Below are 13,745 nucleotides of genomic sequence, written 5' to 3' on the forward strand. Positions count from 1 at the left end.
CAACTGCACTCAAATATCAAAATATAGACTTAAGTTCTTTAGAAGGACCCTATTATCATGAGGAACCATCAGAATACTAGATTTATTTTCTTGCAAATAACAGATTTTCTTGCAAACAACAGACTGCCCATAACTTTCCAATTATATCAACATTTTTTAAAAGGAAAAAAAAATCCAGCTACCTTCAGTAGCATGCTTTCCTTCTGAAAAGTAGAAATTATCCTTTCTTGATCTAGAAGAGAATTCTAGCTTTGACTTTTTTTGCCAACAAAAATCAGTAAAATATAAGATAGGATAAAAATACCAGCAATCTCTCTTGGAATTCTGCATTCAGGCAGCAAGTCAGTGGCAAGCTACAAAGTCCTAGTTGCAATTTCAAAAGCTCTCCAACAAGCTCTCACAAACAGGCTGCCAACCTGAACAATAACTAGTCGTATCTACAGAGCAATTATGTATACTCAAAAGCTAACACTAGGGCACGATCCTGAACTTTTTCAAGACCAATTTAGATCTACGTTTAATTATAAGAACAGAAAAATTTCTTTTATTTTTACAGTTATTTACATTCAAGTGCAGATTTTGATTTTTAGAAAACTACGCATTCTGGACATCTTTAATTTGAACGAAGTAAAAGTCGAGGCTACATCTAAAAATCTGGTACGATCTTTATCATTCTTTTCCTAATAAATAATAATAATAATAAAAGATACATTACTAATGTATCTTTGTACTAACATAAATAACTGTGATAACTAGTAAAGTCATCCTACATACAGATAGAAAAACATCCAAAAAACGTCAAAAAACAACAGTCCATTTTTCCCATTCATAATTTAGGAAACAGCAATCTTCTATCTACCAGGGAAGTGTCCATACACTTTGGGCTGATGGCTGAAGCTGCAGATATTTGGTCATTATTTTGAAATCATAGTTTATCTGATTAAAGTAATTTATTCGTATCTAATATTGAACAAAATTTCATTATAAAGATAACGCAACTATAATACCAAAAAAACCAGTCAAACTTCTGCTGGATTAAAGAGTCATCTGTACCTTGTGCCCCATATTCACAACAATTGTGCTGTGATTATTTACAGAAACTACTAGCAGTGGTTTAACTCTTCATATGAAGGAAACTGAAGATCATCTGCATTTGGCCTTTCAGTACTCACAACAAAATGTAGAACATCTACTAAACAGCAAAACACAGAAGTCAAAACAGCGTTACAAAACTGTGCAATAGAAACTGTGGCTCAGTCTACCCTTTGAAGACAAATTTTTTTCTGTGTAAACTTTCTTCACTGAGAAAATTGCCCTTTTGTTTCAAGAATCTTTCACAGTTACCACAAATGTACGATTACCACAGTTCTACTTACAGACATTCCGATGATAAATATAAAAACAAGTTAGTGCTCTTTGCTAATAATTAGAACATGTATATATTTACATTTAATGAATATAAACAGCAATGTAGACATTAATTTACTCCGAAGAAAGTTCTCAAATTGCTGCATTTGATCGATTTATCTTCCTTAACATAATAATGATGCCTTTCCCACGACACTTTGAAAATAGGTATCTAACCTTGAATTCTATGTACAACAGAATGATAATTTCGTAAACTGTATGTGCTGTGCCTACTGGATATGCTGATGAATAACTGAACTCTAATTAAGGGTTATAATTCCTTTGGTTTTGTTTCCAGCTATTTTTTTTAGAGAAAAGAGGTAACACATGTGTCTTAAAAAAACCCACCGAATTTCTGACTACAGAATTCATATTGCTAGAAATGTATAAACCACATTGCTGTACCATACTGCATATTAAATAGAGTTTAATTTTGTTTGGGGTAGAAACAAGGAAGAAAAATGAAGACTGAAGAGTATGAAAATTATAAAGCACTTAAATTTTTGTGAAAGTACTTTAAATATGTATTAATTTATATACTTTTGGTAAGAAACAAAAGCAGAATTCATGGTTACCATAGTTACACATACTCTTTGTTGTGTTTCAATGCCACATGATCTGATTCAAAGTAATACACATCAGGCTCTTCCTCATCATCCTCTGCAGTGTGGATGTTGGCACTCTCTTTGGCAGATGGTACATATCCAGCAACAAGTCTACCCTCAGAAAGTGGCTTTCTTAGTCCATCACTCCCATGATCTCCCGTATTACAATTTCTCTCTTTTTCATTCTGTTTAATTTCTTCAGACTTTTGGGGAGATCCATTGATATTATTAATACCTACAGGTACATTCTTTTCAGTGGGACTAAGATTATTTTCCTCAACCTGTCCGTTTTCTCTACAAGGAGAGTTATTTTTAGTAGGGCTACTTCTGGCAGGGGCAGCCCTTCGTGGTGAAGTTCTCAATGTATATCTGTGTTCTTGAAGTTCCGACATAGATGTCATTTGAGCTGAAACACAGTCCAGCACTGAAGAATGTGGTTCAGGTTCACCTGAGATTGATGCACTGTCATGATGAGTATTCGGGTTGCTATTGGTGTTTTCAGCACACTGTTCCTTAGAGGCACTACTATCTCCTACAACATCTACCTCCTCCTCCGAATCCCTTAACAAAGATGACTGGATTTCAGAAAAGGACCCTGTAGCTGGCTCATCTGCCTGATTAGCGTGCTCCTCAGGCAAGCAGTCATTTATTATTTTGTGGTCCTCTAACTTTACCTGTTCTTGAGAGTTTGTGCAAGGCACATAATGGTCTACAACACTGTCCTCCTTGCTGCTATTAAGCAACAATGAAGAATGGGCAAATGAGTTTCCATTTTCTGCTACTGTTTTGTCCTTGGACATACAGGAACCAGCACTGTTTTGCTTAGCGTTCCCATCAAGCTGACAGTCATCACAGTTAAGAGAATTTGAGTCTCTCTCACCAACTCCATTGACAGTCTGATAACCTGCGATCTCGTCAACTATTGCAGAATTATTAAATCCTTCTGCACAGACATTCACCTTTTTAACTTCCCTTTTGTCACAATCATCCAATATAAGACATCGACAAGCTCGCTTAGTCCCTGTGGAGACTGCATCATTGTCCGACACTAAGCTTTTATGCTCCAATGATTCCTTCTCTGTTTTAGTAGGCAAGTCTTCTTCTGAGCTGTTGGGCGCCTCTGAACGTAGACAGCGCTTAATCCTTTTCAAAACGGGCGAAACAGGTTCTGCTTGTTTTTTTTCACAGTTTTCCACAGTTTGTTTATCAACATTATCTTTTTCCGAAGTAGACAGCCCTCTCTTTCTAGGGCTCACCCATGATTCCCGAGCACTCTGTTGTTTCAAATCAGTAGTTCTTCCACCGTTACTTCCCTTCTGAGTTTGCACAGACTCTGGCCTCTTCTTTGGTGACCTTGACCGTATTTGAGGATGGGGTGAAACTTCCTCTGGATGAGCAATACTACGGTTTCTTAATGTTCTACCACAAAAGTTTTCATCCAAACCATTTAAACCCACTGTAGATCTTGTAACACGAGTAGATCGAGAAGCAGCCATACTATGGCAAGTCCCTAAAGTATGTTCATCATGATCCACTCATTGGGAAACCTTCAAAAAAATGTAAACAAAACAGTCAGAAAAAATATTTTAAGAACAACTACAGACATAGCAAATGTGAAAAATATATTGTCAGAAATGTACCTAAAGTAAAACCGAAGATGCCTATGCAATCCATTAATACCACTTTTTTCTGTGGTATTTCCTTAGGGCATTAAAAAAGTTTTCCACCTAAGCTACAAAGTAGCTGACTTGGCATATGTGGTTGTTCTGGCTTTAGTACTTGTGTGTCAACGCTGTCCGTATTTATGTAAGGCTGGAATGTTCTAGTTAGGCTCCAGTTACTACAATACATTATTTTTATGTATTGTACGTATTATATAATGTATTAGTATTATTGTTTGTCTGGTCAAATGACACGTATCAAATCACATTCTTAATATCCCACAGTTTCCAGTTACATGGTTTCACATACTAACAAGGAAGCCATTAAAATTGTATTTGCTTGTTCACCTGTTGCTTAAAACAAAACCAAATCAAAACAAGTAAATAACAAAACAAAATTGCAATTCTAATTTAACAAGGAATTAAAAAAAAAATCCCACCAGTAAAAAACAGTTACAGTCATTAATAGTAAAAATGAACTAAACCAAAATACCTGAACCAGAATCATAAAATCATTCAAGTTGGAAAGGACTTTGTGAGGCAATCTAGTCCAACACTGCTCAAACGAACATCAAGACTAAATTCAGATTTAGTTACACAGGATATTGTCCAGCTGGGTCTTGAAAACCTCCAAGTACGGATGTTCCACAACTGCTCTGGGCAACCTGTTCCAGTGTTTAATTGTCCTTATAGTGAAAATGTTTTTTCTTAGACCCAGGTGGGGCCTCCCCTATTTTTGCACCATTTACATCAATAAAAAGCCTAGCTCTATCTTCTCAGTAGTCTCCTCTGAGCTACTACAAGAGCGTTTCCCCAGCCGCCTTCATTTTAAAATTTTTCACAGAGTTGGTAAGATGAATCATCACCTAAATCAGACTTAAGTAAATTCAGACTTGAAGCTAAGTTTAAAAAGTCCGGTTTGAGAGTGCCTGTATTTCAGGGTGCAATGTAGAAGTACTCGACTTGCCAAATCTCAAAATAACATTTTTAACAAAAATCAGTTCAGTCTTATCCTTCTATTCATTTCATCTTTAAAAATTCAATGTGTCAAACTGCATATCACCACAAATCTGTCATAATATCCATGACAATGAATAGATTCACATTTGTACATAATGGCATTCCTTCCCTTTTCCATCTACCCAAATTCCAGATTCTACAAACCTGTTCAACTGACATATGATGTGAGGACTTAGAATTTTAAATACAGAATCAAGCCTTTTACATGTTATTTAGAAAGGCTCAAAATGACAAATGGAGGAAAATTGTTTCAATAGGTGTTTTCCATCTTCAGCAAAGGAGAGGGGGAAGAAAACCATAAATTCTCACAAATCTACTATTTGGGTGTCAAATGGTCCTAAAGCAGAAAAGAGAGAACGGACATGACCAGTACATCTCTTAAGCAATACAATTCTGTTTGACAATTAACAGTAATTACTATAATGTCTGTTTAGGTATTCATAATGCAAGTAGTATTTCTTAATGAAAGTAATGTATTCTAAAAGTATTGCCTGGTATAGCTCTACATACAACTGTATAAGACAGCACATCATTTTGCATAACTAAGAAACAGCAATTACAAAGTGGAAGTTTCAAATGTTCTCAAAACTGCATTGCATCTGTGCTGCTACAACTCTCCTGCTTGTTAGCTATTCCCGTTGCCGTACATGAATGCCTGGAAAGGGGCACTGTTTGTATTTCTGGATATACAGGTAAAGAACTGCTATCATACTAACTTCCATTCTGACCATTTAAAAGTAACGATGCAGAACGAAGTGTGAGATGTCCAATCAACTCTGTCTTAAGAGAAAATACGAATAATACGAGAAAGAGCAAATGAGCAAAACATCAGTAGTTGAGCTGAAGAGAGAAAAAAAACCCACGTAACTATGTGTTGTCTATAATGGTTGTTTATATCTATTTTCCACATGGATAAACTTGCCTGTATATTCTCCCCCTTTTACACACAAGCTCAATACCTTCTGAAGAGCGACCTCATTTGGGGTTGAACACAAACATGAAAAACAGGGTCATTTAGATATTCCATTTCACCCAGGTTGTTCTAATTAAGGCTAGCACACATTAAGGATAAGTAACTGACATTTCAAATGGATACCAATAAAATAAATTAAACCAAATTCCAACGTACACTTTGGCGAGTAATTACTGCTGAACTCGACAGGCATTAGAAATAATATGTAACACAGAAATCTTACGGATTTGTTGGCATGTTACTTTCTAAAGAAATACACCTTACAGAAGTTAAAAAGTTGTTATTTTCTTAGTACAAAATGTAAAACACTTACCATTGCAAAACTAGAAGAAATAGAAACTTCTGACATTTCATAGAGCGGGCTCTCACTGCACCACTAGAAAAATATCAATCACCATTGCTGATATCCATGATGTAATCCAAATGCCTTTTTACCAGTTTATGCCATCACCCATCACATTAACAAGATTTTGAAAACTGTTGAGAAAAAGACAAAGGCATCAATAAAGCATTTAAATTATTTCATTAAAAATTAAAAAGAATGCAACAGGACACATAAAAAGTAGGATTTTTTTTAAGAAGCAATTATCAATTTTACAAGTGTCCTACATAAAGAACAGTATTCTATAAAGTAATTAGTAATTAAGAATGTGAAATCCTAATTTAGGTTTCAAATATAAAATATCTTTCTTGGTTATTTTTAAGTGATTCACTGTATCACCCTAAAGATGCGGAAGCAAATGAATTCACAACACAGTCATGTGCTAGGGTGTTCAAACCTCAGAAGACACTTGAAGAGACACAAGAAACCAAGTAGTGAAAGATATTACTACAACTAATGAATTGTGAAATGCATTGTCAAATATATTTTATAATTAGATACAGAGTGAAAAACAATTATTTAATTTTAATCAACGGAGCAGAACTCAAAACTTACACTGGCTACAAATCCCTGAATAGCCTTCACCTATACCACAGGAGTGAAACGCTTTCCAGAGTTCACATTAAATCTATTCTTCACCCAAGGAAAAAAATGTGTACTACTTTGTTTATAGTGGAAGTTAACCCATTTTCATATTGAAAGACAGAAATAAAATTTATGCATCCAAAGCTACATAATGCTTTCAGTTGTCTCCAGAGTTTGGGCATCAGTGCCATTGCCCAACAACTACTACTTGAAAAAAACATACCACGAATTGCATTTAATTTAAGAACATCTAGTACTATGGAGGCATCATATATCACTATAGAATAGTGATTACTGAATCCTTCTTCAGATTCTATTGACTTCATAAATGTGAACTTATTTTCATATTGACAATTCAGAAACTTTATGATGCGAAACACAAGCTGACACTTTTCTCTGCATTTTTCTTTCTACACGGTTATTATATTTAGATTATATACTTCAAATTACCAGTATGAAATCGTAAGAGCAGAAAACGAATTCCCCATTAAGTTGACAATTCAAAATATAAAATGAGCCAAATCAGAGGTTAATTATGTTGAGTTAAAGTAAAATTCAATGATGAAAGATATTTCTATAATGATGTTACATGAAGTATCATAAATTCTATTATATGAATAACTAAATCGAATTAGATTTCAATTACTCAGTGGAATATCTTAATTTAACAGAAAAGAATTGTCATAATAAAAGGCAAATAAAGAATGTAAAAACAAGGAGGCAAGGAAAAACAGTTGAAAATGCAAGAGATAAATGACTGAAAGGAATGAGCAAAAAGAAACAGCTGCTACTTAGCCATACCAGGAATGGAACTAGGAACATAAAAAGTCCCAGTATCAAGTGACTTCAGCCTGTGTCTCCCTGCCATCCAGCTTCTTCTGGTTTTAATATTTTGGTAAGTTCTCAGTTACTTAAACCTGTATTGTTGCTCTTCCTACAGATCCCTTTAACTGACAGGAAAGCGATATACATAAATAGCAAAAGTAAGGCGAGATTTTGACAGATTTTTGCAAAACCCAAACAACGTATCTCAAGAAAAATCCCATAGCCTAGTAACTTTGGTAATATAGAAAATAGAGAAAAAAAGCCTGAAACAAAATATAACAGTGAATCAATCAGAAGGAGGTCTAATCTCAAAATTTTTAATTACTTCACCAGTCCATAAGTAAAGAATATTCGCATAAGTTGCTTCAGGAATGGCTGAAATACTAATGTCAGTCTTTCCTCAGATTTGTACATGTTATCTCCCCTAATTTTCTTTCCCCTAAAACAACCTTATTTTACTCACAGCAGGAAAGACACAAACCCTGCTGTGTCTAGTTGCATCTGGGGAGAGAAAGAGCATTTTAGACACAGCACAAAGAATGTGTAAATATCACAAGAGGAGAAACCAAGGTGGGGGAAAAAAATGTTTTATCTACTCAGGTTTTTTTGTTTAGTAGCAGTTTCTAGAAAAAAAATAATTTAAAAAAAATAGAAAACTTTCATCAGGATACACAGAAATGACTGCACCTCAATTACTGCTTAAACACTAGAAAACAACATTCACAAAAGCTTACTAAATGAATAATTAAATAACTTCTCCCAGAAGTTTCTGTTCTTGAAAAGAAACTAGTATTTCTTTACATTTCACAGCCAATTAGAATTATTTTTTTCACCTGGAATAACCACACCTTCCATGGCAGAGAAATTCAATGGAAGAGTAATTTAGTGTTTCGGACACTGCTCATTTTAGAAGATATTTATGTGTTGGAATAAGGAGTGCAAGGGAAACTAAATACCTTTTTAGGTCTAAGCCATTCTTCAGGGAACTACATCAACATTAAAGAAAGAGAATATTGCAATAAAGACTCAAAGCCTAAAGAGAATGAATCAGCTATATCAGCTACCATTAACATGGTCTGGTTTGCAAAGCCTACTAAAAATGATAAAGTTACAGTTGAAAACAGAATATAATGAAGACAGAGACAAAGCTCTGAAGTAAGAAAGGGGCTCTAAATTTGTCTCTTGTGGGGAAGGACCTGGGGAAGACATCAGTGTTGTGAGTGTTGATGCTGAAACCTTAACCGGAATGGTCATACATTAATCAGTATGGAACTTCAGAGTGAGACTGAAATTCAACCGCCTACAGAAATTTTTGATACATACAATTAAGAATTTGATGACAGCACAGGATGGAGTTACATGGAGTTTTTAGCATTTGAGAACCCTTAGTTAAAGGGGTTTAGGTGAATTCTACTCATACACACCATAGTCATAAAACTATGCTAGAATTTTTATTTAACTTAACCAGTAGCCTATTTAGCAAAGCTAGTGAATGTTGAACTGTGTGTGTGAAAACCTCTAGCAACAGAGAAAACAAACGGAGATGGAAACCAATAGTTAAAGACAGGAAAATGAGGAAATTCCTTCCTAAATATGCCTAGTCTAATGGAAGGTGTCCCTGCCCGTGGCACGGGGGTTGGAACTAAATGATATTCAAGGTCCTTTCCAACCTAAACCATTCTATGACTCTATGATTCTATGCAGAATAAACAATTTCTTCACTGGGTTAAGCTAGTACTGGGTATCTGGGAAACAAGTCCATTGTTCAAAGGAATCCCAAGAATTAAGAAACACATACATAGTTAAAAGTACGTTCAATGTGGCCCTAAACTAGAGAATAAATAGTAAAGAAAAGAGGTCAATATATTAACATAATGGGTGTATCAGCATATGGGACCTGAAAGCAGCAAAGCAATGAAACCCTCTACTATAACCGAGTGGTAGTGCTTTTTATACATATAGTACTTATGACGGATATATTAACATTACATACAATATTAAACAAACAAACAAAAAACCCTGTGTATTTGGGGGAGGAAGTGGGAAGAGACTCTTGCAACCAGTAGTTATTTGATATCACAATCTTATGAAAATGGACAATTGCTACAGCCTTCCACAACAATTCAACCCTAGAAGAGAGAACGGTTTGCTCATCTCATCTCAAGTATAACGAATCATCATCATCTTAGACAAAGAGGAATAATCTGTCCGTTCCTGTTCTTCTGAGTCTCATCTAATAATCAGTTTCCATTCATGCTCAATAATACCGCATGGTGATGAAGACTAAAATGTTTTGATGTGTTGGTTTTTCCAGTGTTCAGCTGTTGCCACTGTGGATACCTCATAGCAGTAGCACTATCTAGTCCCATACTGCAGTAAATCCCAAAATCACTTCAGAAAGAATATCTGTTATTGGTGTAGTTACCATTTACAAGAGCAAATGTGACACACAGGTAATTGCCCTCTCCTGTTCCATTTTCTTTCTGCTCAAGATCTGTGGGACCTTGCCTGCCTCTGGCTGAAAGGAATATTGCAGAATGTTTTATTTCAGTCATAAGACTCTTTGATCATACTTACTTCTGTCACCAGAACTTGGGAGTCTTTAGTGTATTTTCCTTTTTTAAAACATTGTATTTTATTTTTTAAGAAAAACTGTGTCAGATTTTACAGTATCTTTTTTCAAATTGTAACACTTAAAAGAAACATCACTTTTACACACATCTTTCTAATACCGAAAAGCAGAATATTTTCTGGGGAAGAAAACAAATTGAAACAAATGTGTATCAATGACAATAATATGGTGCGATTTAAGAGTGTAACGTGCATAATTTAGCTGGCTTGACAATGTATACTCAGTTGTTCTACATCTCACCCCAAACTATTTCTTTAATTTTGAAATCCTGCTTCCACTGACCTAATGATTTTCTAGACTGCTATTACAATGCACTTAATATAACTCTATTAAAATAACTGTGACTTTTACATAAGAATACAGCAAAGTCTGCCATATTTCTGAACCTACAAACATTGTCTGTTTCTTTCAGTATCTCTGAGAAACCACTCTGAGCCACTGGCCACTATTTACATTTCAGGAAACAACAGTCCACTAGGAACTTGCTACTGGTCTCTCTCAGTGCAGATACAAAACTGATGGCCAAAATTGCATTTTCTCAAGCCTCTTTCTAAATTTCACTTCTCCCAAGAATCAGTCAGAGTTGACGAAACCTGTCTCTGACCTGACGCTGTATCTGTAATTCAGTCTTCTACATTAAAGTGGTTTTACAAAGAAAAAGCACAACATTTACCATGAATCTCCTGTTTGTCATTACCTTCTATTATGAGCATGTCAAGTTTTTAACCAATTACTGCATCCATGCACTAAGCATGCATGCATGCAGTCTTTAATTGTTAGCAGAACTCTGTATAGGCTTCACGCTATGGCCCCTGGCGGGGGGCGTGAAATTACATCTTCTGGTTTTGCATTTTCCACAGAGAATTATACCAAAGGTATCTTGAATAAGCTTTTGTGTTCTGATTGCCTAGAGACGTTCTGATCATTACACCGTTATCTTTCTTCTTATCAGCTATACACTCCAGACCACATTATTTCAGTGAAACGGAAAAAAACCAATTACTTTATACATTTTAAGCATGCATATAGTACTGCTTATGTGTGTGTATCTCCAAGAAAAGAACACTCATAGATGACTTAAACTCATAAATAAAACCAGTGCATCTCTGCAGCATAAAATAGCAATTCTTAAATTCTCTGCAGAGCAGTAGTATATTATTTAAAACAGTACATTTTTTAAAAAGGAAAGTTTATTGTATAAAATGAAGAGTGCAGAAGCTATTTATGTAAACAGAATCTAATCTCTTAAAGAAGCATTTGCCCAAGACAAAAAATTAGCATCTTTGAACAGAAGAGAACCTGCACAGACATCAAATTATTGGGATTTTGGTTTATCTCCACATATAAAGCACATCATTTTCTAGCAAAGTGGTATTACTAAATTAGGGATGAATTCCATTAAAAAAAATTTTATATTCACTAGTCTATCACATCTAGAGTACGCCAGCATCTCTTCCCACACATAGCGAGCTTAGCATAACTACATTAGCAAGAAATTAGTTTTGCTATTTTCTGATTTTATATTACATCAAAATAAGCAATACTTTCAAATTATAGAAATAAACTCCCTCCAAAAAGATGTTAAAAAGATCTTACTTGAAATAATATCTAACAATAAGCAGCTTAAAGCTATAATGAAAGTTTAAACGCAATAAAAGTAAAAATAAATAAATGTTACAAAGCTCCATGTTCTGGAATTACTCTGAGATTTCAGCCATCTCTGACACAGTAAGATTATATTACCTATAGTCGAAATACAGTTTGTCAGAATGGCACTACTTATATTTACTTTATCTTATATATATGGATAGCAAGATGAAATTAAGAAAATAAAGAAAAAAGGAAAAATTTAGAATAGTAGGGAAAAAAATGGATCAGCTGTTTTTAAAAGTTGTACCACTCCAAACTAGCTGGGATGCACTTCACAAAAAAACCTAAAACTGGCGAAGAACTCCAATGGATAGTTCAATACACTCATTTTCTTCCTTAAATTAGATGGGTTCACCAGGCCAGACAAACCTGTTGTTACGTGGGGGGGGGGGGCGGAATTCTTTAGAAAGATTCTTCTTATGGAAAAATTGTTTCTATTTTTTTCTGGGGGAAAAAAAAAAAAGTAATGGAAGAGCAAGCAAGTAAACTGAACCTGGTACTTCAATAATAGGATGTGTGAAAAAAAACAGAAGTTTAACCTCCTCCTGTCCACCTCTGTCTTACATTGACCCCTCTTTCTCTAAAACCACAAAATAAAGAAAAAGGTCAAACCAGCAAGTTACATGATAGTGACTAGCAATGCACATCTGTTCCTCTCTATCCCTTCCACTCAGCAGTGGGTTATCAAAACGGCTGACTGCACTGATATTTCTCACTGCCCTGGGATAGCTACATGAGGAAATATATTGGGAGGATGGGTACAATAGAGGCATCACATCCCTTTTCCAGTCAAACATTCCAAGTTAAGGTTGCAAAGTAACTTCATATAAAACTAAATAGCAATCATACAAGTGTAACCGTACAGCAGAATTCTAGAAAAGTAACCACTCTATCAAATTTCTTCTTACAGATAAACCCTAAACTGCTTTCAGTTTCTTGGCCAAATTAGAGTTTGCGCTGAAATCATACATTGAAGCATCTGCCTCAGACTGATATTCCCACCCTGCTGCCTCTCCCTTCAAATCTCAGTCAAAATAATTATTTCTGTGCACAAATATGGAATATTTTTTTTAAACCCTCTTAGTGCTTAAGACACATATGACTTTTTCTTCAGTAAGTTTTTCTACCTCCATGTTTCGGAGTAAGAAATTGGAATTTGGTGTAGAGAAGCATTTGCCTGAGAACAAAAACCCTGGTGGAGTTGAGATGAAGGCAGGGTAAGGGAAACGCTAAACACAAATGGATATGTAAGGAGAGCAGCTGCATTAGCAATGTCAGCGGACGCTGACCGGGGAAAGAGACAGACTGGAAATCTTGAAGAACTGCTAGAAGACAGAAGGAAACCGTGAAAGTGGGAAACTGGAACTGGGAATAACTGGAAGAAGCAGGCAGGCAGTATCTGGGATCTTACCTAGTCACAACTAATCTATACACATCACTGCAGCACCCATCCAAATTATGTCACAAATACTTGTGACAACTCTGTCAACACAAATATTTGTGGAACTATACTATGAAATGAATCTACAAATAGGTCTGAGATGAAAATATCACCTTTTCTTTTTTTCTTTTCAAATGGGTCCAGATGAGTCTCTTTTTTCTGTGGGTCATACTAAAGGACAATGTGCTGCAGCACAAGGATCACGTGGCCGGAACCAAAGGTGAACATGTGAACTTTGTAAGGTGGTACCAAAGCCTTAGGAACAAGAAACCACATTCCACACTTCAACACACCACCTAGTACTGCTTCATCTTAACGTATTAGAAAAAAGCCAGAAAGGACCAGTTACTGTGACATCATTTAATACAAATTGCATTTAGCATGAATAATGACAATAAACCTTAACTAAAGACAGTAAAGCCTTAACTAAACACCCTTAGTGAACCTACTAATCAGTCAATAAAGTAACTGTTGTCTGATACAACTAACTTAACAAGAGAACTAAAAACAGATTACAGAAATAACTTTCATGTCCCGCTTCAAAAAAATCACACTTAACCTCAC

At 35.2% G+C, this 13,745-nt stretch overlaps 1 protein-coding gene across 2 annotated transcripts in view; it reads right to left on the reverse strand.

Annotated features, from left to right (window-relative positions):
- Positions 1 to 13,745, reverse strand: part of ZZZ3 (zinc finger ZZ-type containing 3) — a 62,619-nt gene that overhangs the window by 31,225 nt on the left and 17,649 nt on the right. For both annotated transcript variants that reach the window (XM_063342931.1, XM_063342930.1), the window contains exons 2-3: positions 5,980 to 6,143; positions 1,998 to 3,559 (exon numbers count right to left, since the gene is read on the reverse strand). In XM_063342931.1, coding sequence (XP_063199001.1) covers positions 1,998 to 3,508 — 1,511 coding nt within the window. In that variant the 5' untranslated portion in view covers positions 3,509 to 3,559; positions 5,980 to 6,143. The remainder of the gene's footprint in view (positions 1 to 1,997; positions 3,560 to 5,979; positions 6,144 to 13,745) is intronic.

This window comes from Chroicocephalus ridibundus, chromosome 8, assembly GCF_963924245.1.
Source record: "Chroicocephalus ridibundus chromosome 8, bChrRid1.1, whole genome shotgun sequence".
NCBI classification, from domain to species: Eukaryota; Metazoa; Chordata; class Aves; order Charadriiformes; family Laridae; genus Chroicocephalus; species Chroicocephalus ridibundus.